Source organism: Eptatretus burgeri, chromosome 13 (genome assembly GCF_056783735.1).
Source record: "Eptatretus burgeri isolate ZD-2024b chromosome 13, Ebu_testis_v1, whole genome shotgun sequence".
NCBI lineage: Eukaryota > Metazoa > Chordata > Myxini > Myxiniformes > Myxinidae > Eptatretus > Eptatretus burgeri.
The window spans coordinates 69,337,173-69,364,672 of NC_140973.1; the positions used below are offsets into that span (position 1 = coordinate 69,337,173).

Genomic DNA, 27,500 nt, shown 5'->3' on the forward strand with positions numbered 1-27,500 from the left:
GTCTATTCTGCTCCTCCACGAGCCTCGACTCTGTACACAAAAAAACCTCATAAGAGCAGACTCTCATGCGGTTACAAAATGGAATTAACAATCGAAAGAGAGTGATGAAACTCACATGGTGAAGAGCAATTCGAGATGTGGTGAATCGCATGTGCAGCTTACCCGCGCTCACATTGAGAGCATCAATAAACTGTTCCCTCCACGAGTGGGTTCCGACTACGAACGCCAAGTTCGTCTTCTTGATGAGTTTGTCCACCGTGCTCTGGGCACAAAGAAGATAAGATTCATGGCTTCATAGTAAAGTTAAACTTAAAAGCAAATGCATTGAGAAGAGAGCTTTTTGATGCATTCAGCAAAAGATTTGTCCCATGGATGAAGAAAAAGAAGACAAAATAAGAACCAGTCATTGACACCTAATTTGTTTGTGTTGGCACTGGAAGGAGACGGCTATTTGAATTAACGATTGCATGCATGCTCCACAATGTGCTCAAATGTAACAACTTCCACTACTACTTCTTTAACGGCCAGAAATATATCCACCTTCTTGTGAAGGCGAACAAGATAAGTTTTTGGCCCAAGTCCTTCACAAATCAGATGGCCCGGCCTGACGTTCAATCGAATCAAATCCAGACTAGACAGCTTAGAGTTAAGTCCACGACCTCTGTATCATCCTGTTGGACTATCACACTAAAATTCGCCAAATGTATGTATGTATGGGCAGGTAGTGGACAAAAATAAAGGAAAAACCAATGTAAGGTCACTTAATAGGGTGATGGGTCACCAAGTGCAGCCAGTACGGCCTGTATGCACCATGGCATAGAGTCCACCAGCATCTGGAATTCTGCAGAAGGGATGTGGCACCATTCTTCCACGAGAAAGGTAATCAACTCACACCTGTTTGATGGAGGTGGAAAACTCTGTCTCAGGCGTCATTTCATTATATACCATAAATGCTTGATTGTGTTCAGATCTCGTGGCTGAGAAGGACGTGACATATCGAGAACATCAGTGTTAAGCTCACCAAACCATTTTGCGACCACACATGCTCTGTGGATGGGAGCATTGGGGAGGGGTGTGGAGGGGGTCTTCTCTTGCAGCCATGCTCGCCATAATTATCGGCAACCAGGCATGTGCAGCATTTTTATACATGACCCGATGCATGCTGTGATGTTATTTGCTTAATTAATACATGGGCCACTCCTGTGTGGAAGCCGTTGCTTGCTGTCCCTCATTTTTTACCCAGGTGTTTCAATTTTTTTGTCCACCACCTGTATGTATGTACCTTATAAAACCGAAAAGGCTTGCACGATCTCCACCAAATTTTGCATACGTGCCAGGAGTACCCAGCGTGAGGTCACTGGCAGGAAATAAATCCTCCCCATCTCAACTCCTCACCCACCTGCGATGAGGGAGATAAGACCTGTGATTTTTCACTTGTATACATGCATCGGGCAAGTGGCTTAACTATTGACCCCTGCCAAATTGTGGGGATATTAAATGTCCCATGACACTCAAAAGTACTGAAATTGCATATATATATATATATATATATATATATATATATATATATATATATATAAATATATACATATATGTCCTATAGGCGTTTTTCATCGTGATTTCTGATTTGACAATGTTTTTTCACAATACTCGTTCTGTAAAATGTAAAATTCTGTAAAAAAAAAAAAAGCAAACCTCTTTGGGAACGCCCCTAAAAATTCTGCCGAAATCTACTGAACGACGCGTAACCCACATGACGTCATCTCCAGAACAACAAAGGCTGCACACAAATTACTCGGGTTGGTGGTCTACGTGATTGTATTGGCTTCCTGTGTGTTTCCACATTCGATTGATCGACTCAAACGCTTCGTTCATTTCTGCTTTTAAAAAATCAAACATTTGGTTTTGAATAATGAATGGCATGGACTTTGATTTGTCTGGTAGCGACAGTGAGTGTGAGAGAAATGAAGGATTTTGGTCTGAATCAGATGGAGAATTGTCGGATAACGTAGTCGCGGGAGGTGAAGTTCAGGCAGCTGGAAATGGAATACGGCCTTACCAGTTCGAGCCCAAAGCAGGGCAAGCAGAGGAACCTGGCGATGAAATTCCCGGAGTTCATGATGATCGGGAGGACATTGAAGGAAGACTTGGCAATAACAACTGGTTAGACAAAATCCTATTCGTAATTCAATAATGTAAATCCGACTTGCATACTGCTCGATATCAGAAATATTTTAGTGAGGTGACGTGACCAGCGCAGCGCAGTGGGCATGTTGCTCCGCGGCGAATTAATCGCAAGCAAGGCCAGCCCATGTCATCAGCCGTATCTCTCCGCGCATATAACGAAGCAATCTCGCTGTCCCGATACGATGAAAACTTGTGTGCAGAACACACCTTGCGACACAATTGTCTCGAGTTGTCCGATAAATCTGACGTTCTGTTGCATTTTTATTTATTTTATTCCTACTGTCATCATGTAGCACCAGTAGAAAACAATGAAGAAAAGAGAATGATAAAAGAAAGCTACAGCACGTCAGATTTATCGGACTAGTCGGACAGACGACGGATTTATCAGACTAGTCCAGACTCTCGAGTTGACAAGTAACTTGTATTAGAATGCACACAATGTATAAGTCAATGCGTAAGAGTCCCGAGGCTATGAGGCCGTGTAATAGGACAGATAAATTTGTCTTTCATAGTTGTGCCAACATATTTTTCCCTGTTCATTTGTTACAGCATTTTGGCAAAATGTTAATGAATAGCAAGCCAATAGAAGCAGTACCTTCACTTTAGAATAAACCCATGTATGTCGAGTGCAGCCCCATACCTGGCTTGCATGTATGTGGAATGGTACCTATCCCAGCAGGCTGGTTTCAACGAACAATTCAATAAGCTGCAAAATGTGGGTGCAGGTTTTTCACATGGTTTGATTTTATAATTATCTCCTTGCGCCTTGAAATGATGCAATATTAATCTTTGGTATTTTACTTGTATGTCCCTCTAAGTTTATTTTTTAATGGAAAGGTTCAACAGTCACATTTTATATTTTGTGGACATGGTATCGCCCTTTATTGTGCATACATCTATTGGATTTGTACACGACTACGACAAGGTAGTAAAGGGATCAATAATTGCCTCGTGATTGTTGTGCATACACGGCTCAGAAGCAGAATTTCTTTTCCGCGAAACAATCACAGGAATTAAGACAATCAGTGAGATAGCAAACACATGTGCACAATGCATTTGTACGTCCTTTATACGGCGCGCGACGTCTAATCAATCCACTCTGAGCGAGTTGCGTTCTGGAGATGACGTCAATGGTCACGTGACCTGCGGTTCGCTGAACTCCACTTTTTTGAGGGGCGGGGCATAGCAAGTTGTGAAAAGCACTAGAAATGTTTGAAATATTGGTCTAATCATCCCATTGTTGATTTTAAAAAAGAAACATGGGTGATTTTTTTCACTAGGAAGGTCGTTAATCTATAAATAACCAGAAACTTTTGAGTGTCATGGGACCTTTAAGGATGGGGAAAGGATGACTGACGTGGCAGAGTGAAAGTGATTTACTGACACCATATTTCGTTCCTATGGGGAGCAGATATTACTTGTTCGTTCAAAAACGTGACGAGGAGGAAAACAATCTCATAATTCAAAAATGAAAGGCACCACTAGATCTGCTGCACAGCAGAGAAGCAGAAACACGTGACTGCAATATACAGGTGGTGAGACCCAATGTCGTTTTCATCATCGCCTTGCATGTGACATTGGGTTTGCATCGGCATGTGTGTTGTTGATCAATGCCGTTTTTATTTATTTGTTTATATACTGTATTTAGAAAAATAAGGAAGGTTATGAAACTGTAAGATGGCTTTTTGGTATTTTTTTAAAAGCCATCCACAGATTATGCCTGGTGTTGGCTTCACAGTTCGGGTGGTGGGGTTGGGATCCTAAGATCCTGAGTTCAAATCCCACTCAGCTGTTGAATTAATTCCAGGTGGGGTTGACTCTGCCCGTCATCCTTCTGAGGTCGGCAAAATGAGTGCCAGCTTGCTGGTATCCTGTGTTGGAGTCGTGACCCATCCAGGATTGTGCCCATTAGCCAAGGAGACTGCTTAGGCAGCACCAACGCTTTGCATAGAGAATGTTCCTGATGGATTGATCCACAGATTACTCCAAAACAGCTGAGTGAATTCTGAGTAATTATTTGTGCCAACATTTGATGTGATGCAAGGTAAGGGTTAAAAGGGTGGATAAAATACCTTTTGGCATTGATCATTGTGCAGGTGTAGCAAACCGCAGTTGAATCCATGGAAAATCTCTCCAAGAACGATTGAATACACGACATGGTATTTCCTGTGTTTTTGATGCAGTGCTTTTTGGGAATTTTGGAACTTTTTAAGTGTGACTGGCTAAATGTACTCGGATATCAAGTTCAAGCATCATTGCCACCAAAAGGTCTGCAAAAAGATGTCGTCGGGCTGAGAAATGGTGAGTATGGGATTTTGCCGTTCAAGGTGATTTGCTGATTCTTCCCCATGACCTCGTGATTAGCATCACATGTGGTTGAAGATTCCTCCGATGGTTGAACATGGCCTACGCCAAAGGAAATACCTGAACAAACTTGGGTAAATGAGATTTTTCACAAGCAAATGCAAGCATAAATGAAGTGGTTTGTGAGCTGAACGTAAACCAGTTCTCAGGTGAAGCTCAGAAGAGGCAAAAAAACTTGTTCACTAAGAATTTTCCAGGATCATTCATGGCAACAGGCCTTCTATTTATTACGTTGCAACTCTGTCAGAATCAGTGACTCACCTTCCTTCCCTCCCCTTACTCCCTCCTCTTCCCCAATCTTTTCCCTTTTTCTCCTGACATCCCCTGACTCTCTTTTCTGTCCTCCTATAATCATCAATTCTCTTGCTTTTCTCAATTTAATTTACAAAAACGGCAATTCATCACGTTTCACTGCAGATAATGGTTTCAGAATAATGATTTTAAGGATGTAAATTTGAAGCATCACTTTAAACTCCAGACACAACTCACCTTAAACTCATAAGATTCCTCAATGATCACCTCCAGTTTGGAATGCTCGCCCAGGATAGGTCGTCCCATCTCTGCTATTCTCCGGGCCTCTTGGTCTCCAATGCCAACCAGCCTTTGATCCCGATGGTCTGATCGTGCAATGGGCACAGAATTGGAGACGTTGCAGGGATTCAGGGAGAAAGAGAAGAAATAAAGATTCAACATCATAAAGAGCTGTATAACTATGAATCAGTTTTCAAAGGAAAAACAAAAGGAGGAGGTGCAGAGTATCAAGTCATCAAAACAGGAATACGGATAACAAGATGACAACTGTTGTCTGAAATTTGAATGACACAATCAGATAATAGAAGGCACTGAGAGAATGAATGAATGAATCAGTAACGGAAAGATTACGAATGGAAGGAGGTATATAGAGCTCAAGGAAACTGGAAAGCAATTGCTTTAACTCCACAATGCCTGTTTAATCTCTACGGCTCTACTGGAGTGTTCTTAAAAACAATTCAAACCTTTTGTATAACCGACCACTTAATGCCACAAGCAATTTCGTGAAAAGACAAAAAAACACAATGAATGTGCGACTAATGAGACAATCATTGCATGTTCAAAGCATAATCAATCACGTGATGTTATTGTGGATAAAAAGAGGATGAAATGAAGAACTCATGGATACAAGAGCAGAAATCATGATGGTTCCACATGCAATTTTCTACATGATTTGCATGACTTTTGTAGTTACCCCACAAACACGAAGCGAAAAGCAGGGTAAAGCATTTGGGTCACTTTGTCTGTCTGTCTGCCAACGTCAATTTATGATCTAGGAACAACTTAATTTGAATTGAATGCTATATTTTGAACAGGAATCGGAAAACAAACATACTGTTTAGCAGTACTTTGGCTATGAAATCGTCCCGATCGCACATGCGCAGAGAGGATTGAAATAATTTTTTTTACTCCGTCTTCCTGTCTGGCAGTCAAACAAAATTGAAAATCCACCCACCTGTCCTCCCACCCACCTTGTCACTACTGTTCCTTTTGTCCTGTTGCATCCTGTTCATTTAGTGTTCTCACTCTTCCATGAGCCTCAACTATGTACACAAAAATGTCATAGATTAGCAACCATTGTGCAGGCTTGATGGGCCGAATGGTCTCTTTCTGTGTTGAAGTTTCTTGGAAGGGAAGTCATCCATTTTTCTATTGTGAACCATGGCATCTGTCCGTGTGTTTGTCTGTCTCCTGTTTATGGCAGCCACTTCCTCTCAATTGTTTCAAAAAGCTCAACATTCACTTACGAAATGATGGGAGAACAGGCATGAGTAATGTCAATGGCAAATTTCATTTCACAACCACGGTATTTTGCCCTCTTTTTAGACAACTCCAACCTCCGCCACCCTATGTTGCACCACCATTTTGCGGTTTGTGCTATAAGTAGCTCAGAGCTTTGATTTTGAGCAAAACCAAGAGTCCAACACAATTTACCTTTTTAAAGTCTATGAAATGTTATTTAAATTGATAGATTAACTTAAACTATTCCCATCACTGGGGACAGAAACTTCTGTCAGCTTTTCCCATCAATTGGAATGGGTACTCTTCCTCATGTGTTAAATAAGGTGGTGTAAAAGACACTGCATCAACAGCGGTAAACTTCTGGAATTTTTTTTTCAATCCAACTTTTAAAATCTTTATTTTATTTCAATTGAATTAGAGTTGAAAACTGGTGAACAAAATTCGCCTTTTTAGCACTTTCAAAACTTCCATTTAGCAGTGCTTGGACAAAATCTTACGGCATCTTACATCATCTCGACCAATCAAATTTGCCTCTCACAGACCCCACCCATGTCATTGTTTCTTAAGACTGTGTGGGGGTAAGGTGTTCTTTGAACTCTCAAATTTAAAATGCTTCAACATCCTCTTCTTCTTGATTCACAAGTTGACACCTATTCAGTATGTTATTAAGCATTTCATCTTTTTTTTTCTTTGCTCGATAAACAGGCTTCTGAATCGTAAACTTCCGTGAAAACTGAATAGTTGTCAGAAAAAAAAAGAAGTACATCATGAACTTGAATGATTTTAAGAAACAATCCCTTGTGAAATTTCCTTTTGCAATACATTTTTTGCATTATGAGCAAATCAGAACGTCTGGCCGGCAGTTCATCCTAGATCTAGCAGAAGGGTATCCACAACTACCTGTGAAATTCACGAGGGTCGACAACAGGGAGGGGTCGAGACCCTCAATCTTTCGAACGATCGCATGACCTGGATGGAACCACAAAGTTTCAGATGTAAAAATAATTCCACTGAGATGCATATATAAACACTTATGGCAATGAGAAGATGCACAACCACCATCTACATATTACACATGCATATTTTTGATAACTTCCCCATAATATACACTGCTTTAATGTTGTGCAAGATTCTTGGAAATTTTGCATTTTCCTGTTCTGATGCATAAGGAAACTAAAACTTTGTGTTCAATGCAAATGAATCTTATTCAAATAACCAAATTTATACACAATATACCTTGATATAAACTAATCGCGAGTATATCCACCCTTTTCCAATCTTCAACTGAAATTTGATCAATTTTGTTTTTAGCTCACAGTTAATCTTGATAGATCTGTATTCTGTAGTTCAAAAAGTGAGCTTTTTAGCTTTATGGATGTGTAGAGAGGAATACCCGATGTTAATTACAAAGAATACCTGACAATGGATCATTAATTAAATTTGATTGGTAAATGTGATAGATTAGTTCCTACAACACTTCATATTAGCTGTTCATTTAAAGTTTACTTTGAGTTGTTATGATCACAAGTTTTTGAAGATTGTAATCAATGTAAATTAAAGATTGCTAAATGACAAGATTGGTTTCTTCTCAACCAAACTAAGCTGTATTAATAACAGTCAACGTTGTTATCGCAGTAGAAAACATAAGTGGAGGCTTTGATTAAATTTTTGATGCTCACAACATCTATATATTGTATTCTCCTGAATTTGTCTAAGACTTCTGCACAGTACAGCACACAATGTATATGGATATATCTCACCCACACTGCCCCCCCCCACCCTCACTTCTCCTCTTCTACACACTTACTCTCTTCCTCTCCCTTTTAATCAATCTTCTAATTGTCCACCCTGATCCCAACCCCACCCATCCCCTACCTACCCTGTGCATGCATAATATATAGATGGGGCAAAACAAAATATTAACAGCAAATAATAGATATAAGAAAGCACGAATGTCAAGCATGCAAATAAAGGTGAGATGTGGATGTCTTACCCTTGAAAATCTTGTCTGAAAACAAAGCATGATAAAACAAAATTAATGCATGGGATAACATGGAAATAGGGGCGCACTCTGTCATGACTAAAATTTATTCTCACTCTTTGGATGTGAAGTTGTATGTTTTATGGTATCATTTCAGAGCAGGCTAGTGCTTCAACACATGTGTCATATGTATGGTTAAAGTTACCACCATAATTATGTAACAGATGCAATTTTTTGGGCTTGGAAAAACAAACAAACCAAGAGGCCATCTTTTAATTCTGTAATTTAAAAAATTATTTTAAAAATCCTAAAATTGACCAAAAATCGAAAATAACAGTGAGAATGGGGAAGGTGCGGATGGGGGTGAGGGGTTGTTGGGGTGAAGACTTGGGGATGAGGGAGAGATGTTTAAGAGAGCAGAGGAGAGACAAAAGGAAGGCAAAGATTATTGCGTTTTTGCATACGCAATAAATAGATGGCCCGTCATATATTTCTCTCAAATTCTATATGATCAAACATGTAATTCATGTTATTTTCTGAAGTTACAATTACAACACAATAAAAACTCATCTGAAATAAATGGCAAGAGGAAATCTGATGTGAAACGTATTACCTGTTTTAACAAAGGCACCTGGTGACGAAAGAGGAAAAAGAAAAGGATATTGTAAAATGCATAAGATGTGAGTAAAACGATTTATCGGATTCGCAAGAAGATTAAAATTGTGTTTTATTTATCATCTTACCTTCTTCACTGAGAAGCATTGCTTTCAGGAGGGATGTGAGAAAATAAAAACAAATTAAAAAAATATTAGCACTCATCAGACAAATACAGAAAATAGTTTGTAAGCAACAAAAAAAGTTATAAATTGTCACAAAATCCAGTCTGAAAAACAATTTGTTATTTGCAATTTGACGAATCGATAATAAACATGGTTTCAAGGAAATAAATCCACGGTTTATCGATCCCTATGATAACAGACTGATAAGCCGTCTGATGAATCTTTTTACAACTGATCCGGTCATGTATTGTTTTGGGAGAATGTCATTATTACAATTATTATGAAGAAAAGTCACAATTATGACGATTATACTCTAATATTGAATTAGCTTCATCATGTTTGTCATATTAAACACCCACTTATAAATAAAATAAAAAGCCAGTTTTCTGCTACAATTGACAACAACACTCACAATTAACTTGACGGTTTAACAAGTTCGTTTGGCAAAGAGAATTCTGTGAGTTGCATTCTATTCCCATCTGGTAGTCCCAATTATCAATCACAACTCCTCTTGGATAATCAAACTTATTGCTCTGATATTACGAGGAGACACGAGAGGGCGCCATTGATCTGCGTAGGAAACCCTGGGAAGAGCTTTGTTGGAAACTTAAGGGAAGCAGTACGGTTCTTTAACCTCTTCGTGACCCATTTTCAACCATAAATAATACATAGTCCCATATTGATAGCATCGTTGTTGTAAGTGACAAAACAGAGTGCAATTGAAAATCCATACATTAGGACAACACGATGTGATTTTTGGAATGGAGAAAATGGGGTCAATGTGAGTGAGAGGCAATGCCAAAAAAGGAAGTGGTGTGCAATGACTGGCTGATGGTGGAATGGAAGACGTAAAATGAGCCAGTTTTGCACACCTGTCGTGCTTTCATCTATCCACCTGGGCTGTCCAAGTACGATGAAGAAATTGTCTTGTTTTTCATATTCTTCATCATCAATTACCCTAACCCGAATTGTTTTTCTGCGAAGACAATCAAGGGAGCAGAGGGGGAGAGGGAAGGCAGGGGGAGGGGCGGTTAGCGGTGGTGAATCCATGCTGCTAAAGACGTGGGTTAGATCAGTGGCTCGTGAGCCTGGCCAGATGTGGTTTCAGCATGAGGTTTGTGTCTGCAGGAAATGTCGCTTCGGGCTCTGAGAATCTCCAACCCACTTTGATTTAGCGACGAACGGAGCGACTGCTCGGAGATCGAAACTTCCCCTGGGGGTTTGTAGGTTCGCCTTAATAATCGTATCAATCACCAGCTGGAACAGAAAAGTGGACGTTTCAATTAAAACTGTAAACCTTGAGAATTTTGCAATTTTAAATGAACCCCCTTTTGAGCTGGTTTGACAGCAAAGGACAAAAGACCAGACAGAATTTTCATTTTTTTTTTTTACAGTGGTGGCCCGTCTTGACCGAAACTCTTCCCGATCAAACGTTCATTTCATCCTCATGATGAAAACCAACATCTGAGGCCTCGCAGTCTGCTTGGCATGCCCACTCCAACTCATGCCGGGGCAACACCTTTGGGTTCAGTCATCTCCACCAGCCTTGGCTCTCCCAACTCAACCCAGAACATCTTGTTCTTTTCATACTCTTCATCGTCTAATATTGGGATCTCGATTACCTTGCTGAAAGGCAAGACATGAGACATTTCATTCCCCTATTATCATGGAATTCTTACGTTTTCAAGCTCTTACACATTTCTTTAAAAACTTTATACATATTACGTATGCAAAAAGAGCGAGATTATTGACTGTACCCCACCACCTCCACCCTCCTCATACGCCACACAAACTCCTCATACGTAATATGGAGATGAATATAACAAAATGACCCATTCATTCCAAAAGAGAAACCACATTGGATGAACTGTTTGATACCATCATAGAAGTAATTAAAAATCTCAAGATAGAAAGAATCCTCAAAACAATTCTCACTCCACCACCAAAAGCAACTTCTGCTTTGCATTGAATCGAAATTTTATTTCACAAACTACTCCTACTTATTGTCACAGTTATTAGATGTGGATTCCGTTTCTGGTATTTTACCATTTTCCACATCTCACTTAAAGGAACATAACATTCAAGCTTCTCATGAAGCCTTTGTCATTGTAGAAAGAAAATGTGAAAAAGAGCAAAGTCGATGGCAGGCCATCGCAAATCTCCACGCTTCCTTAACAAAAGCAAAGTTGAAAAATGGCAAAATGTTTTACCAGGAATGACCCACGATCAGATCTTGGGTGAAGAATTTTTTTTCCGTTTTGACTCCTGTGACCCCAAATCCCCACCCATTGGAACATGGATCAGAGGTCAAATACAAATCATTAGATATTTTATGCGACCTCAATGTTGATTGCATATACAAATGTTTCATTGAAAAATGTGCACGTAATTGCATCTTTTGGTAATTGGACATTTTGACCCCACCCCATGGGGTGAGGTCTAAAATAATAAACCACTTGCACCTTTGTGCCATGTGGTGATCATAACTACCAAGTTTGGTGAATTTCTGCACAATTGTTTAGGAGGAGATAGTGTGACAAGCCGGTAGGCGGCGATGGGTCGCTGAGCATGGAAACTATAAGATATAGAGCAAAATGGATGTCATATAGCGGATATGAAATCACTTTAAGATGATGCATATCAAATCTCATCCAGTTCCATCTCCTGATAACTACTCGGTATCCATTTGAATGAAAAGTACTGAAAATGCGGTTTGAAATCGGAAATCCCCAAAGTTCGAGGGGGTGCTGTGGGTGAACAAAGATCTAAATCGAAAATCCAGCTCGATAGTTTGTGCACAATGTATTCCAGACGATTAGTGTGAATTTTCATGACCATCCGAGCATAACCCGAGGAGGATTAGCATTTGGCGTGAAGGCACCTCCAGCTCTTGCATATTATCGATTTTTGCACTAATTGACCTTTGACCCCTGACCTAAGCGAAATCGGTCAATATGTCCTGAGGCGAAGTTGTAGTACTCATTGAGTACCATAAACCTGCAAAGTTTTATTCGTATCGATGCACTCACCTGGTCGCTAGGGGGCCTTCAATTTTCGCCAATTTTCACGCATACCCTAATTGTAGGTGGTGCTGCGGGTAAAGCATTCCATATATCACAAAAAACGGAATATATTTGATAGAGCATCACCTGTAGATCATTCATGCCAAATTTCATAACCCTACGTGGGATAACGGCTTTCGGAATTGATTTCACGTGAACGGTACCGATTTTGCAGGTTTTTCGGTTGTTGCTGGGGAACCAAAGCGTCCCGAGCAACCATCACAATTTCCAAAGCACAAGGTCATAAGATGTACCTACCACCCGAGTTTGGTCAAAATCGGCCCACGTTTACTACCAATTATGCTGATGACAAACGAACATCCAAACAAACTGACAATAAGGGTCACCTATTTCGGCAACCCAACATGCAGACAGACAGACAGACAGACAGACAGACAGACAGACAGACAGACAGACAGACAGACAGACAGACAGACATATTACGGACACAGAGACGGAGCTGATTATAATATCCCCCCACCCTCAGTTTTTTTTTTTTCAAAAAAGCATGGGGATAATAACAACAGGCTATCACATTGTATTAGAGGTTCCGCACCACTCACACCGCAGACAAACGGGTGAACTTGAGTTTCTCTACCATCTCATGTCCAAAAGTGCTTCCCAAGAGGGCACAAAGTGGCCCAGTAACCCATGCACCTTGTTACCCTCCCCCAATTCAAAGCTTGTCTGCATACCTTCACTCCTTAATCCCACTTTTCTCTCATCTGTGCAATTGCAACCATTAAAAAGATTGCACTCCATTGTAAAAAAAAAAAAAAACCCACGTTATATGATGATATATCACGTTATATGATGCCACGGCCCACGGTAGCCTTTTCTTGGTTTAAAGATTCTGTGGGATCATTAACTTCCACTTGAAATCAATGCGTGGAGATGAGTCCCCGGCCACGCTGAATGTCCTACATGAAGGGACGGCTCACTCATTGATGCATCACCCTGCTTGAGAAGCACCAATCCAACAGTTAAGAGATGGGTTGGGAATGAAACTCAAACTAGACAATTTAAAGGCAAGTGTACCCCACCTCTGAGCTATCCCACCGACTCCTTGAAGTATTTTAAGATCACATCACTTGGCTTTGGAAAAAAAGGAAAAGCTAAAATGACAAAATACCAGATCATTTAAAAAAAAAAAACCGAATATAACATGGAAAACAACTTTCCTTCTCTTCCTTGATGGCAATCATTCCAGTGCATTCCGAAAAGTCCGCAACAAGTGTGGGTGTCAACTCTCAGGAGAGCCACAAAACAATCTGTCCAACCTCAACAATGTACTTTCAAACTCGTCTCCCTCCTCTAAAACCTGCTGGTGCCTTGTTAATTCTGTCTCTGGAGTATTCTCCCCTTCCATCCCTTCGCTCTCTTCAAATGGCACCACAGACGACTCGACTCGTGAGAAGGACAAATGCCTCAATTCTGTGTTTGCTTCCAAAGCTTTTGTCCCCAACCCTTCACTCTCAGCACCCATCTTTCCCTGTCATACCCTAAATGCTCTTTGACGATGCTTCTTTTGCACCTGAGAAGGTGGAGAAGGTTCTCCCAACTCTCGACTCTGACAATGGATGCTACTGGACCAGACAGCATCAGCAAAAGTGTCTGAAAAACCTGCTCTGCTGGTCTTGCACATTCTCTCTCTCTCTCTCTGTGCCCTTTCCTCCCTATCATTTGACATCGGTCATCTTCCAACTGCTTGGAAGTCTGCCAACATCACTGCACTACATAAAAAGGTGCAAAAACTGATCCCCTCAACTACAGACCTATCAGTTTACTTCCAATCACCAGCAAGGTCGTGTAAGCAATCATCGCGGTTGATATGAAATCCTTTCTTTTCCCCCCAACAACCTCATCTCAGATCACCAAATTGGTTTCAGACCAGGTCACTCCACCTTGGACATGCCGCTTCTACTCACCTAACAATGGATGGAAGCCTTCAATGTAAGACATGAGATCAGGTCCGTTTCTCTGAACATGTCTCGTGCTTTTGATGCAGGTTGGCATCCTGTCCTCCTCTCCAAACTCTCTGCTCCTGGCATCCAAGGTCGACTCCACACATGGTTCACTAATTGACTCAACTCTCGTAGCCAATGTGTGGCTCTCAATGAAATCCTTTCATCTTCTCTCCCAGTCAAGGATCGAGTGCCCCACAGCAGTATTGTCAGCCCATTCCTATTCCTGATCTTCATCAACGATCCTGCTGACTCTGGAAAAAAAAAACCCCTCTATCTATTTGCTGAAGACCCCACCCTCTGCCGTGACATCCCTCATCTTTTAAACAGGCAGGCTGCAGCCTTTTCCCTCTCTTCAGCCCTTGAAAAAAAAATACAAGCTTATCAAACACTTGGAATATGTCTTTCAACGCTGACAAATCTCACACACTCACGATCTCTCTCCGGAAGGATCATCTGGCAAACCCTCCTGCCTACTTCCTTAACAGTCCTCCTGAGGAAGTTCAATCATTCCAACTCCTGGGTCTCACTACCAGCCATGATCTTTCTTTGGTAAACCACATTTCAAAGTTGGCCTGCAAAACCAGCTGCTGACTGGGCATCCTCCATCATGCAAAATTCTTCCTTGGCACACCTGAGCTCATATCCACCGACAAGGCCTTCATATATAGCTTGATGGAGTACTGCTCTCCCCTGTAGGCTGACACCCCTGCCTCATTTTTTGCTCAGCTTGACAGCATGGAAACCAAGGCCTTCAATATTATTGGAATCTCCCATGATGAAGCTGAGTCTATGGGCCCATCAAATCACCATCACACACAGATCAGTGGTGTCTCTGTCTTCTACCACCTCCTTTCTGGTCTTGCAGCTTTTGCTCTTTCCTCGCTTTGTCACCCCAGGTTTTTTCAGGGCTCACAATCCACCATAAACCCCATCCATCCATCCATCCATCGTGACCATATTCTGTGCAGAGCGTTGGTGCTGTCAAAGCAGTCTCCCGGGCTATTGGGCACAACCATGGAGCCACTCTGATGCAGGATACTTGACTGGCTCACTCATCCCAGCAAACTGGTCCTCATTTTGCCAACCTCAGAAGGATGACAGGCTGAGTCAACCACACTTGGTATTAATTCAACGGCTGAGCAGGATTTGAACTCAGGACGCTAGGATCCCATGCCCACCATCCTAGCCATTAGCCCCTTCTGGTGAAACTACCTAAATCCAGGATCACTACTCACCTCCATTGATTCATTCCTCTTTATTCCCACCTGTGGAACCAACTTCCACATTCGTTTCAATCTCGTTCTGCCCTCCAGGTCTTCAACAGTCAACACCAATAATCAGAATATCTGTCAATACTACTAGTCAGACAACCAATCAACATGACCTGCCAACACTACCAGTCATACTAGTCAGACAACCCGTTAACACTACCAGTCAACACTAATGGTCGAGATGACCACTCAACACCACGAGTCACCACTACTAGTCAACATTACCAGTCAACACTACTCGTCAGACAAGCAGTAACCACTACTAGTCAGACCCAATCAACACTACTAGTCAATAATATAAGCCAACACTACCAGTCGCCACTACCAGTCACAACTACCAGTCAACATTATGAGTGAACACTACTTTTCACACTTCCAGTCAACACTACTAGTCAGACTACCAGTCAACATGAGCAGTCACCATTAATCGTCAACACTATCACTCAGACGACAAGTCACACGACCAATTAACACTACCAGTTAACACTCAGTGTACCAACCATCACTCATTTGGAAGATTACACCTTTCTGATGTGTGTGGTCCAAGGTTTGACCCCGCCCCTCCCCCCCAGCAAGGGATAAAACTATCATCAGGCACGTTGTCAGCAGGCTGCACTGTATCTTATTATCAAGTACTGGTGTCCTTCTAAACTCTAAAGGAATGTTAAGCCGGCTGTCCCAAGACTGGCTTGTGGACGTTAGAGATGCCACGGACCCTCGTTTCAAAGGAGAGAACTTTACACTGGCACCTCAATCATATTACAAATCCTTTTAATGTGATTGGTCACATTATCGGTTACACAATGCATCAGTGGCTAAGCTGCTCTTCCACAAACACCCATCCCTTTCCCCTCCCCTCCTCCTCCCCCCCCCCATGTCACCTATTCCCATTTAACAGATGTGTTTAGTATGCAAATGATGGGCCAGATCTGGATTCGGACTTGAACTTCAATTTAATTGGCCTGTTATTGTGGCCTAACCAACGTATCCACCCAGTGTCATCCGAATCAGTCCACAACTTTTTGAGATATCTTGCTATATATCCTTTTGGGACCAATCTCTCAATGGTGAACAATCACTTTAAAAATTCTAGTAGTCGGATCCGGATCTGGATCTTCACCAAAATCGAATCAGTTCGTCCTCGTCACACACCCAACCTGCACACAAAATTCCATCCGGATTCGTCACCAACTTTTTGAGATATCCTGTACACAGACAAACAGACAAACAAACAAGCCGGCAGGCGACATGGGTGGTCGCTACATAATTGCATACTAGTCATACAGTTTTTGACGGATCGGGCTGAACTTTTTTGACAAAGAGGTTGATTATAGTGCGCATAAAAGTGTGGAAGCCGATTTTTTTATTTTCGATTTTTTTTTGGGGGGGGGGGGTTTCAAAAATTTCAAAGTCTCGTTGCTCGGCAACGGTGGCATCCATAGCAACGGTGCTCAAAAGCATAGAACTAGATCCCGGTATGAACCTACCTGTCAAGTTTCATCAAAATCAGTTGACTCCTCTGGCCTCCAGAGCTGTCCATTACATACAAACACACAGACAGAAAACCTGAGACTAACGGCAGTCTCGCGACCACCCAACACACAGACAAAGGGGTGAAAACAGAACCTCCTTCACCTTCGGTGGCGGAGGTTAAAATAATTCTGTACTACATTACAAGAAGGAACGTAGAATGCCAAAGTCTTCAAAGAGAAAATGAAGTAATGAATTCCCAATGTCACCGAATTATTCGGTCCACGTGAAGACCTTGTTTGAAGACCTTGTTTGAAGACCTTGTTAAGCTTTCAAAACCAAATGCAACGCTCGAGATTCTATGTACTGCAGATAAAACGAAATAATTTTCTTTCAGATGTTTCAATTGGGCGATCAAGCTTTTCCGAAGTGGAAGATTGAACAATCAGCAGCGGACGTTACTGTGGCGAGGATGGCCATGGGGAAGGGAAGCGGAGTCCTCTGTTTGATCCTGCATCTTGGAGGCTCTGTCAAGGGATCAAATGTTTGAGGTGTTGAACTGTGCCAGAGATCAGGAATCCGTGGAAACACGGGCATTGATATATCGGGGAATAAACGTGGCAGACGAGTTTTCCAACTTAATGTTGCACACATTGTTACCTCGTCCTACGGGTGAAACACCAGGATGGTAGTTTACAGCTGGGTCGGCATACAAACCCAGGCGAGACGGCTCAAGGGCGTGTGTGCATACCTCTAGGCCATCCTGGCATTCCCTGGAATAAAAAAGTCATTACTGGCTTGTTTTTATTGATCACCAAAGAGTCAAAGGTTTCTCGACAAGACAATAAGGCACCCGCACCCTTTCCTGCCTCGCACAATGACGTTCGACTCGTGCACCACACACACAATGGCGTGGAGAGAAATAACCCGAATGTCAAGTGGAAATCACAAACAATTGCTTTCCAGAATTTGATTGTTAAACAGTTGGGTGGTGAGTATGTCTATGGCTCGAGTAGAGGTTAAAAAAAAATAGAATAATATCTATTTGTTCACGTCAAATGCTAAAAAATATTATTCTAGGCCTGGTGTTGTCTTCATGGTTAGGGTGGCTGACTTAAGATCTTAGGCTCTTGAGTTTAAGCCCCTATCATGCATTTAATTAACACCAGGTGGGTTGAATCCTCCGAAATTGGCAAAATGAGTACCATCGTGCTGGTAACAGGGGGCATTGCATCAGCGGCACAGCTGTGCCTCCCTTGAAATGATGCAAACCAGCAGCCAGGTGCAAAGGAATAAAATTAATTTTTCAAGTCAGGCCTCGGACTTCCTGATCACTATTCAAATCCTTCGGTGCCGATGCAGAACGTATGTTTGTGGACACGTCACACATTTCAAAAAGAGTCCAAATTAAATACCTTGGGAAATCAACTGTTTGAAAGTTCAAAATATAATGAATGCCCATCCTCTTTTAAGGGACCATTTCGTTTAATACAAACAAAGATTCATTCATTTGATTCTATTTTCGAATACGTAATGTAAAAAGGAACTCCAGGTTGTTCAATTCATCTTTCAGTTTAAAAAAATAAAAAAACTCAAATTGATTGAAATTTTAAAATGAGAAGATTCCTTCTCATGCAGCCATAGGCTTGCCACACTTTCCCATTGGAAAATCTCAACATTTTTGCGAAGAAATTGATCGACATTTTTAATTGACAACTTTAGTTTGAATAAAAGGTCCTGCTGACGTCACAACACAATCTACCAATGGGACTGAAAGATGTTTTCCCACGAAAGATCAATTGGAATTTTTCTTTACCTTATTGTTGTTTCATTATTCCCAAGTTTCATTTTGCGTTTGTTGAATCATTCACTTATTTTCCGCTTTTCCAGTCAATCCACATTGGCACGTCTGGCCCGATGCGAATGAACGATTTCAAAGGGAAAGGTTACTGTCCGTGGACTTGTTGGTCCATCAAGAGGGACCATCGATAATGGTCAAACAGTCTATCGAGAGGAATGGACATAGTGATAGCCGGGAATTTCAAAATGACAATCCGGGAGCGACAATCCTTGATGAAAGACCTATAAGATGATATAATTAACCGAATTGATTATCCCGATCACATTTCCATTTGGAATTAGTGCTCGTCAGGCAACCCAGAGCTTCATATGTATCAAGTATCCGGTTTATACTCAACATCGTACACCTCATGATAAATTATATCAAAGAATATAAAATGAGAACAGCAATTCGGTAGAGGGCATACCTCCACCAGACTGAACAGTTTACGTTCAGCTTGTTGTTGTCACCTAACCAACTCATCCACCGAGACTTATCATAACTCGTCCACAACGTTTTGAAATATCATGCCATATATCGTTTTTGATCCCTTCTCTTGATGGTGAAGAATCACTTAAAAAAAAAATTAATTCCAGTATCCAGATCCGCATCTTCACCCAAATTTAATCAATTCTTCCTTGTCACACACTGAACCCGTCCATAAAGTTTCATATAAATCCGTCCACAACTTTTTGAGATAGCCTGTTCGCAGACAAAGAAACAAACAAATGGCGGTGAAAACACAACTTCCACCCACCTTTAGTGCTGGAGATATATATGACATAATAAGAGGATATTTGACCAACCGGGCGTAGTGTCGTGCGCCTGTAATCCGGCTAATCAGAGGCTTGGGTTGGAGGATCGCTTGAGGACGGGGCTCTGCGCTGGGCCGCGCTATGAGAGGGTGTAGGGCAGCCCGGAATCATGGCGAAACCCAATCCTTATCCCTGTGTCGTAAGAGGCGACCAGGGTTGCATCAGGAAGGGCATCCGGCAAAAAACCAATGCCAAATCACTATGCGGATCATAACGGATGATCCACTGTGGCGACCCCTAACGGGAGCAGCCGAAAGATGAACAACAACAAGAGGATATTTTACTGATCATCAATGCATTCTATCTACATGCCTTTCTCAAACTACTTCACTTTATCTACACTCAACATTCATATCGAATTTATTCTACTGTCAGTATATCAACGGCCATGGTATTTCAGGCTGTGCAGTGCCAGTAGAAAGTCTGCACCCCGTTTCAAATTTTTCACCCTTTGTTGCCTTAAGGCTTTAAATTAAATTGCATTAAATCAAAGTTTTTCCACTTTTATTTACACGTCCTGGAGTAACCCACAATTTAAAAGTGAAAAACAAATTCCACAGATTTCAAAAAAAAATAATTAAAAATATAAAATGAGAATATCTTGGTTGGATAAGTGTCCAACCCCCTGATTTAGTACTTGGTGGAAGCACCTTTGACAGCCATTACAGCTGTGAGTCTGTTGGGATAGGTCTCCACCAACTTTACACACCTTGATTGGGCAATAATTTCCCATTCTTCTGTACAAAACTGTTCAAGCTCAATCAAGTTGCGTGGAGAGTGTTGATGGACAGCGATCTTCAAGTCATGCCACAAATTTTCGATTGGATTTAGGTCAGGGTCTCTGACTGGGCCACTCCAGGACTTTTATCTTTTTGTTCCTTACCCACTCCAGTGTAGCTTTGGCTGTGTGCTTCGGATCGTCATCCGAAAGGTGAACTCTCACCCCATTTTCAGATTTATTGCAGAGGACAGCAAGTTTTCCTCTTGGATTTTTCTGTATTTTGCTCCATCCATTTTACCTTCTATCCTGACAAGTGCTCCATTTCCTGCTGATAATAACATGATGCTGCCACCACCATGTTTCACAGTAGGGATGGTGTTTTTTGGTTGATGTGCTCTGTTGGGTTTGTGCCAAATGTAACGTTTTGCATTTTAAGCCAAAAAGTTCCATCTTGGTTTCGTCAGACCACAACACTTTTTGCCACATAGCTTCAGAATCTCCAGTGGTTTCTTGCATGCCTCAAACAGGAGTCAAGGTGGGCTTTTTTGAGTCATGGCTTCCTTCTTGCCACCCTACCATACAGGCCAGACTTGTAGAGTGCTTGCGATATTGTTGTCACATGCACACAGTGACTAGTCTTTGCCATAAAGGCCTGCAGCCCTTTCGAAGTTGCCATTGTCCTTTTGGTGGCCGATCTGATCAGTCTCCTCCTTGCTTGGTCATCCAGTTTGGGAGAACGGCCTGATCTAGGCAGGGTCTTCGTGGTACCATATGCCTTCCACTTCTTAGTGATTGGCTTGACTGTGCTCCATGGGATATTCAAGGCCTTTGAAATATTTTATTCCCATCCCCTGATCTGTGCCTTTCCACAACTTTATCCCGGAGGTCATTTGAAAGCTCCTTGGTGCTCATGGTTGAGTCTTTGCTGTGAAATGCATTACCCAGCAGATGAAACATGCAGGGACAGCTGATTTTATTCTGAAATAATCAGAATCACTACAATTTAACACAAGTGGAGGCCAATTAACCTGGTGTGTTATTTTGAAGGTGATTGGTTACACCTGAGCTAATTTACAATTGCTATTATAAGGGGGGCTGGACACTTATCCATCCAAGATATTCTAGTTTTGTATTTTAAAAAAAAAATTCTGAAATTTGTATAATTTGTTTTTCACTTGGAAGTTGTGGGTTATGATGTGTAAATAAAGGTGGAAAAAGTCTGATTTGATGCAATTTAATTCCAGGCTACAAGGCAACAAAATGTGAAAAAAAATTGAAAGGAGGTGTAGACTTTCTATAGGCGCTGTGTACGAGACAGTGACGTGCTATGTACAGTATATGCAATGACAGACTGGAGAGGGCATCGGGAAGGAGAAGAATATTGATAAATAAATTGTGGAGTAGAGGTCAGAAAGGTTGTGAAGGAACGAGGGAATACATTGAGAGGTGAGGGGGTTTGGTTGAGGTTCAAAGTCCCACCATCTTCCCGTACATAATAAGTCGATAATCTTTAGCCAAAATGCCTCCACATTAATAGGTATATATTAGGTGGAAAACAAGGTAGCATTCCCATCACGTTTCATGCTGATTGTCTCATGGGAAATGTGTGCTTGAGTAATTTGATTCCTTTCAAACTCTGTGCACAAATTGTTACAGCGACCCATTTCATGTAATATTGCATTCCATCCAATTATTCACTTTATAACAAACAATGCGTCCTGCTTTTTAGAGGTTTTATATGTTTCTCGTGTTTGCTTAAAATCTGACAGTGCAAAGCAGATTTGGTAAAGGTGACCCTTTGGGGTTAGTTTAAAAAGTGTCGCGATTTAAAAAGTGAAAGGGTGGCGAGCACAATAGTGTTTTGTTGCCTTTCGTATCTGAAGATGGCCGTTCACACGAACCATACAAACTACCTGGGGAATGAGTTTATGGTGCAGAGGCTGCTGCCCGCACAACAATCACGCTCTGAGATAGCAAGTAATGCAACCTGGAATCAAGGAGTCTCCGAGAGCACCAAATCGATTGCGGGCCGCAGTCCACGCGGGAATTTGTCATTTGTTCAGGGTTCTGGCGATAACTCATGTACACTTGGTGAAAGAAACCGTGGGATTAGGGAGAAATGTTTGCTCAACTATTTACAAAACTAGAGTTTTGGAAACAGGCTTTCACTAAAAAAAAAGCAAGTGACAAGTATTTTGTTCTGGTTCCTCAGCAAATAATTCTTAATTGAAAGACTTAACAAATCATTTTTTGGACAGGCCTCGAGGCAGACTGAAGTCTATTTAGGCCTCCTATATTTTGTGGTTGACTGATGCCTACAATCCTATGAGGCCTTTCCAAGTTGCCAAAACCGAATCTTTAGACCAATTAGCAATGAAGACCTTGGATTTTTCCTTCATTATATAGTAGTAAGGGTAGCCAGCGCTGCTCGGTGCTGTTCTAATCCTGTTGGCATTTTGAAGATATCAAATTTAGAGTTTTTTCTAATTTTTTGGTGGGGGCCTCAAACACTTCCCTACACTCACAAAGGAATGGGGTCGGGGATCATTTAATATTACCTTTCACATAGCTACAAAGCCTTTGGCATAATATAAACTGATAAAAACAAATATATATATATATACCAAATTTTTTATTTCTAAATTTTCCAATTTTTTTTTGGTCTATAACATCCCCCGACAATCACTGATGAACCTCTGAAAGTTTGACGAAGATCCGTTTGGCTATCTCTGATTTAAAAAAATGGTGGCACACAGACACACAGATACACATCTCTCTTCTCGGAGAGATGAATAAAGCAATAAATTGTATAAAGTAGAAGTTAATGCCAAAAATTACTGTATTTTAGAAAATGGCAAAAGGTGTTATGAACAAGGAGCTGATTGATCCTCCAGGTCCCCCACCTTTTGGGTGGTATGAGGAATAGATCTGTGTAATATGAAAGCTAAATGCTGAACGGTTTTTGAAATATCGTGCACAGAAAAGTACATGGACGGATGATCGGTCGGTCAGTCGGACGGGGAGGAGGAGGAGGAGGAGGAGGAGGAGGAGGAGGAGGAGGAGGAGGAGGAGGAGGAGGACTGATGGGCTCTCATCTCTAACCTTGTCAGAGGAGTGGGGGACAAAAAATGTTTTACTAAATGTATGCATTCAGTAATATACATGAAACATTGAGGGCCGTTTAAAAAAAATGTCTCGGAACTCTCTACTCACGATATTCCAAGAAACGTAAACGTTTTCATTTATAAACATCCAAGTATAAATAATTAGTCAGATAATATGCTCTCTCTAATAATACATACACTCACACATCGATAGATAAAAACGACATTGGCGTGTCTTGGATCATTGAGAGTTTCTCTTCCGAGAACTTTATGAACACCCTTAGTACACGGAGATTGTTGTATATGAAGCCGACGTGACATTTTTAATCCAAGTGTGTGACATTAATTAAACACACAATCTTCATTTTAAACTTCCTTTATTACACTTACTGAATGCCGCGAGCTAACTTACGTAGTATATAGCCTTGACTCCCAGCAAGTAATCTTACATTTGAAGGCCTTATTGGATTACTGGGGAACAGTTGGTGGAATAATTTTTCACAGAAAGGCCTCTGCGTATATTGTGTTCCATGCAAGCCCAGATGATATTAACTCCATCAATGAGAAAGGGAGCCTTAAGGCAAGCATTTTCAGAAGTATGAGGACTAAATAAAACTGTAATTTTCACGAGCTCATGGAATATCTTTCAAATGGACTTCCGGCCAAAGCAAAACTTCAACGAATCCTTGAAAATTAACGATTAATATCAAGAATGGCACTCGGTAGAGCGGGTACCTCTGCCAGGCTGCACAGTTTACGTTTTGTATCCCACTGATAAGGCCGGATCTGCATCTGGATCTTCACCAAAATATAAATCGAATTGTGCGTGTCACCTATCCAACTCATCCACCAGGTTTCATCCAAATCCGCCAACACCTGTTTGAAATATTCTGCTATATATCGTTTTGGGACGCATCTCTCAATGGCGAAGAATCGCTCAAAAAATTATCGGATCCGAATCTTCGCCAAAATCTAATCAATTCATCCTTGTCACACGCAACATGCCCACCAAATTTCGTCCGAATCCGTCCACAACTTTTTGAGATATCCTGCTCACAGACAAACAAACAGACAAGCACAAAGACAGACAGGCAGACAGGGGTGAAAATATAACCTCCGTCCACCTTAGGTGGCGGAGGTAATGACCAAACACATGTTCTATCGTGGTCACCTTAACTTTGTGTTTCCTTGCAAAAATGGAGAAAAAGGAAAAAATAATTTCAACACGATGAGCTCCAAAAGGAGAATACATAGAATTGTTCTTCATTATTTTCCGTACAGAGAGCAACCAGAACACTTAATAAGGACTAAAAGGGTTTTAATGCACTCTGGATCGCAAGCTTTTCAGGTGGCATTCTAAACTGGATGCCTTTCTGTTATGATTTTCATGCTTTGGACAAAATATTGACTTGTTTTTAGCATTGACGCAATTAAAACAAGAATGGCACTCAGTGGAGTGCAAACCTCCGCAGGCTGAACAGGTTACCTTTTGTATCCCACTGATAGGTCGGATCTGCTGACCTGAACCAAAATCGAATGAGCTTGTTCTTGTCAACGAACCAACTCATCCATTTAGTTTTGTCATAATCGATTCACAACTTTTTGAAATATCATGCTATATATCGTTTTTAGCCCTATCTCTTTCACTCATTGGTGAAGAATCACTTATAATTCTCGGATCCGGATTCAGATCTGGATCTTCACTAAAATCTAATCAATTCGTCCTTGTCACACACCGAACCTGTCTACCGAACTTCGTCCGAATCCGTCCATAACTCTTTGAGATATCCTGCTCGCAGACAAACAGACAGACAGGGGTGAAAACAACATCCGTCCACCTTTGGTGGCGGAGGTAACAAAAGAATGCCGATCAGCCTTACTGTCGTCTGGAGATTATAGTTGATCTGAGAATTTGTGGAATGAGGGAATACATTGAGACGTAATAATGTTATAATAGACACTGATAGACTCACTGATACTGATAGACAAATAATGTCGCAGGAACCGATGTGGCTCAGCGGAAAGAATAGACAATCCCTGAGGGCAGTGGTTCTCAAGATTTTGTGTCTGCAACATTTTTGACATTTTGCAGATTAAAATTTCATAAATTGTGTGCCTCAATCATTAAGAGCCTAAAACAAGAGCTTTTGTAACTTGTAAGGGGGTGGCCAATTTTCAGACTGGCTGGATCGTTAGCTGTACTCTGTTCGTCACAGAGGTTTTTACCCTTTCAGCCCATAACCTCTCATAAATGGGTTCACGAGTCCCCATCAGTGGATCCACCACCTCACATGAGTTCATCCACTCAATCAATCCCACATTTCAATTTTACCTTCGAATTTTAGCATGTATCTTTAGTCTTTACTTATCGATGTTTGCCTTCCTTTACACATGCCAAAAACACACACACACACACACACACACACACACACACACACACACACCACCACAATATCCTCTCCTGTCCCTTCTGACCTTTCTGGAGTAGGTGAACTAATAACCAATATGCCATCTGATTATTGTTTTCAAGTTTTAACATCATTGTTTATTCCTCTCGACATCTTTCATGAGGTCCAATGTTGTGAAGTGTGAATAATATTTCATTTTGCTGGTGAGTGCACAAGCGGGCTTGTTGTACGACGAAGCGGTTTTAGAAATATCATGTTGGAACACAATCCATCTCAAGCAAGACAATTGTCTGCAGAAAACAATCTTGTGTTTGCACTTTCATTCAGACTCAAGGTTGATTTTACATTGAAATGCAGTTTTCTCTTATTGCTATTTTTAAAGTGATTCTTGACACAAATGACTCTCTAAAAAGCAGTGTTTTGCATGAAAATTGTTGGATGACCTGCACAATAGAGAGGGAATTCTAATGAACAAGGAAACTGCTTCCAATGACCACTTTTGACAACATTATACGAAGTGATCGTACCAACTAGATTTCACACATTGGCACATGCAACAATTTCATATATACATATCAAAATATATATATATATATATATATATATATATATATATATATATATATATATATATATATATATATATATATATATATATGGCAGTCAATAAGTTACCTAAAAATGGCGGTATAAATTTGAGAATATAATGTATGTAGTTGTAGACAACATGTTTTATCTACGGGTAAGAGTGATGTTTTGCCTGTTTTAGATCTGGCAACATTAAGCATATGATGTCAGTTGAGCAGTTCCAAGATGGTAGCTCCTTTAGAAGCATCACCAGGGAGGAGCAACATTCTGTCATCTGTTTCTTGGGAAGTGAGGGTGTGAATCCCAGTGAAATCCATCGCAGAATGAAAATGCAATATGGTAACGCATGTTTATTGCTGCAGCAGTTGTATGACTGGGACAGGAAGTTTAAAAGTGGAGTGTCCAGTGTGGCAGACGCTGCTCATTCGGGCCAGCCTCACACAGCCAACACACCAGAAATGGTTGCAGGGGTTGCACCAGGGAAAACTGTCACATTAAGCTGGATGAAGTGGTCTCTAAATTGAAGATTAGCCGTGGTTCAGCACACTATATCATTCACAACGTGCTGGGGTTCCGCAAAGTGTCTGCAAGGTGGGTGCCGAGCCAACTCACACCCGAACTGAAAGAACTTCACGTTTAAACTATATATAGAAAGACCCACCCACATCTCTCACCTGTGAACGGAGAGAATAATGAATTAGCTCTCACCTCATCTAACATTTGAAACCCAGGTAGCAAGGATAATATTGACACCTCCCATGCTGTGCTCGCTGTAGAAGCTGCATAAAGCAACCAAGAAAGGTGACAAGGTAAAACCTTTGCTGTTTCAAACCCTTCACAGGGGTCCTCCACAGCTGTAAAGACATTCACATGGAGTACACACATGAGAATCCCAATGCTACACACCCCCTCAGCTGCTGGACGGGTTTCATCGCTAATTGGTAAATCATCAGCAACAGTGCAGACAGAATTGCAGACCAGTAAGCATACAAACGGTGTTTCTAACTGTAAGCACACAATGTGTAAGCACACCACACAGGTATAAATATCTATATATTACAAAAACTCTCATCTTATATGTATGTATGTATGTATGTTCCCGAAATACAGCCAAAACGGTACACGTGAGCGCAAAAGTTTTAGGGCCACTCAACTCACCATTCGCCTGCG

At 41.2% G+C, this 27,500-nt stretch overlaps 1 protein-coding gene across 10 annotated transcripts in view; it reads right to left on the reverse strand.

The window, feature by feature from the left end:
• Positions 1–27,500, reverse strand: part of LOC147014718 (sodium/calcium exchanger 3-like) — a 412,647-nt gene that overhangs the window by 31,803 nt on the left and 353,344 nt on the right. For 9 of the 10 annotated variants that reach the window (XM_085852870.1, XM_085852868.1, XM_085852865.1 and 6 more), the window contains 7 exons: positions 10,604–10,710; positions 9,049–9,069; positions 8,919–8,936; positions 8,318–8,332; positions 7,225–7,293; positions 5,041–5,168; positions 163–262 (listed from right to left, as the gene is read on the reverse strand). In XM_085852870.1, coding sequence (XP_085708996.1) covers positions 163–262; positions 5,041–5,168; positions 7,225–7,293; positions 8,318–8,332; positions 8,919–8,936; positions 9,049–9,069; positions 10,604–10,710 — 458 coding nt within the window. Of the gene's footprint in view, positions 1–162; positions 263–5,040; positions 5,169–7,224; positions 7,294–8,317; positions 8,333–8,918; positions 8,937–9,048; positions 9,070–9,956; positions 10,061–10,603; positions 10,711–27,500 lie in introns of all 10 variants that reach the window. The other variant, XM_085852872.1, reaches the window with a different exon arrangement.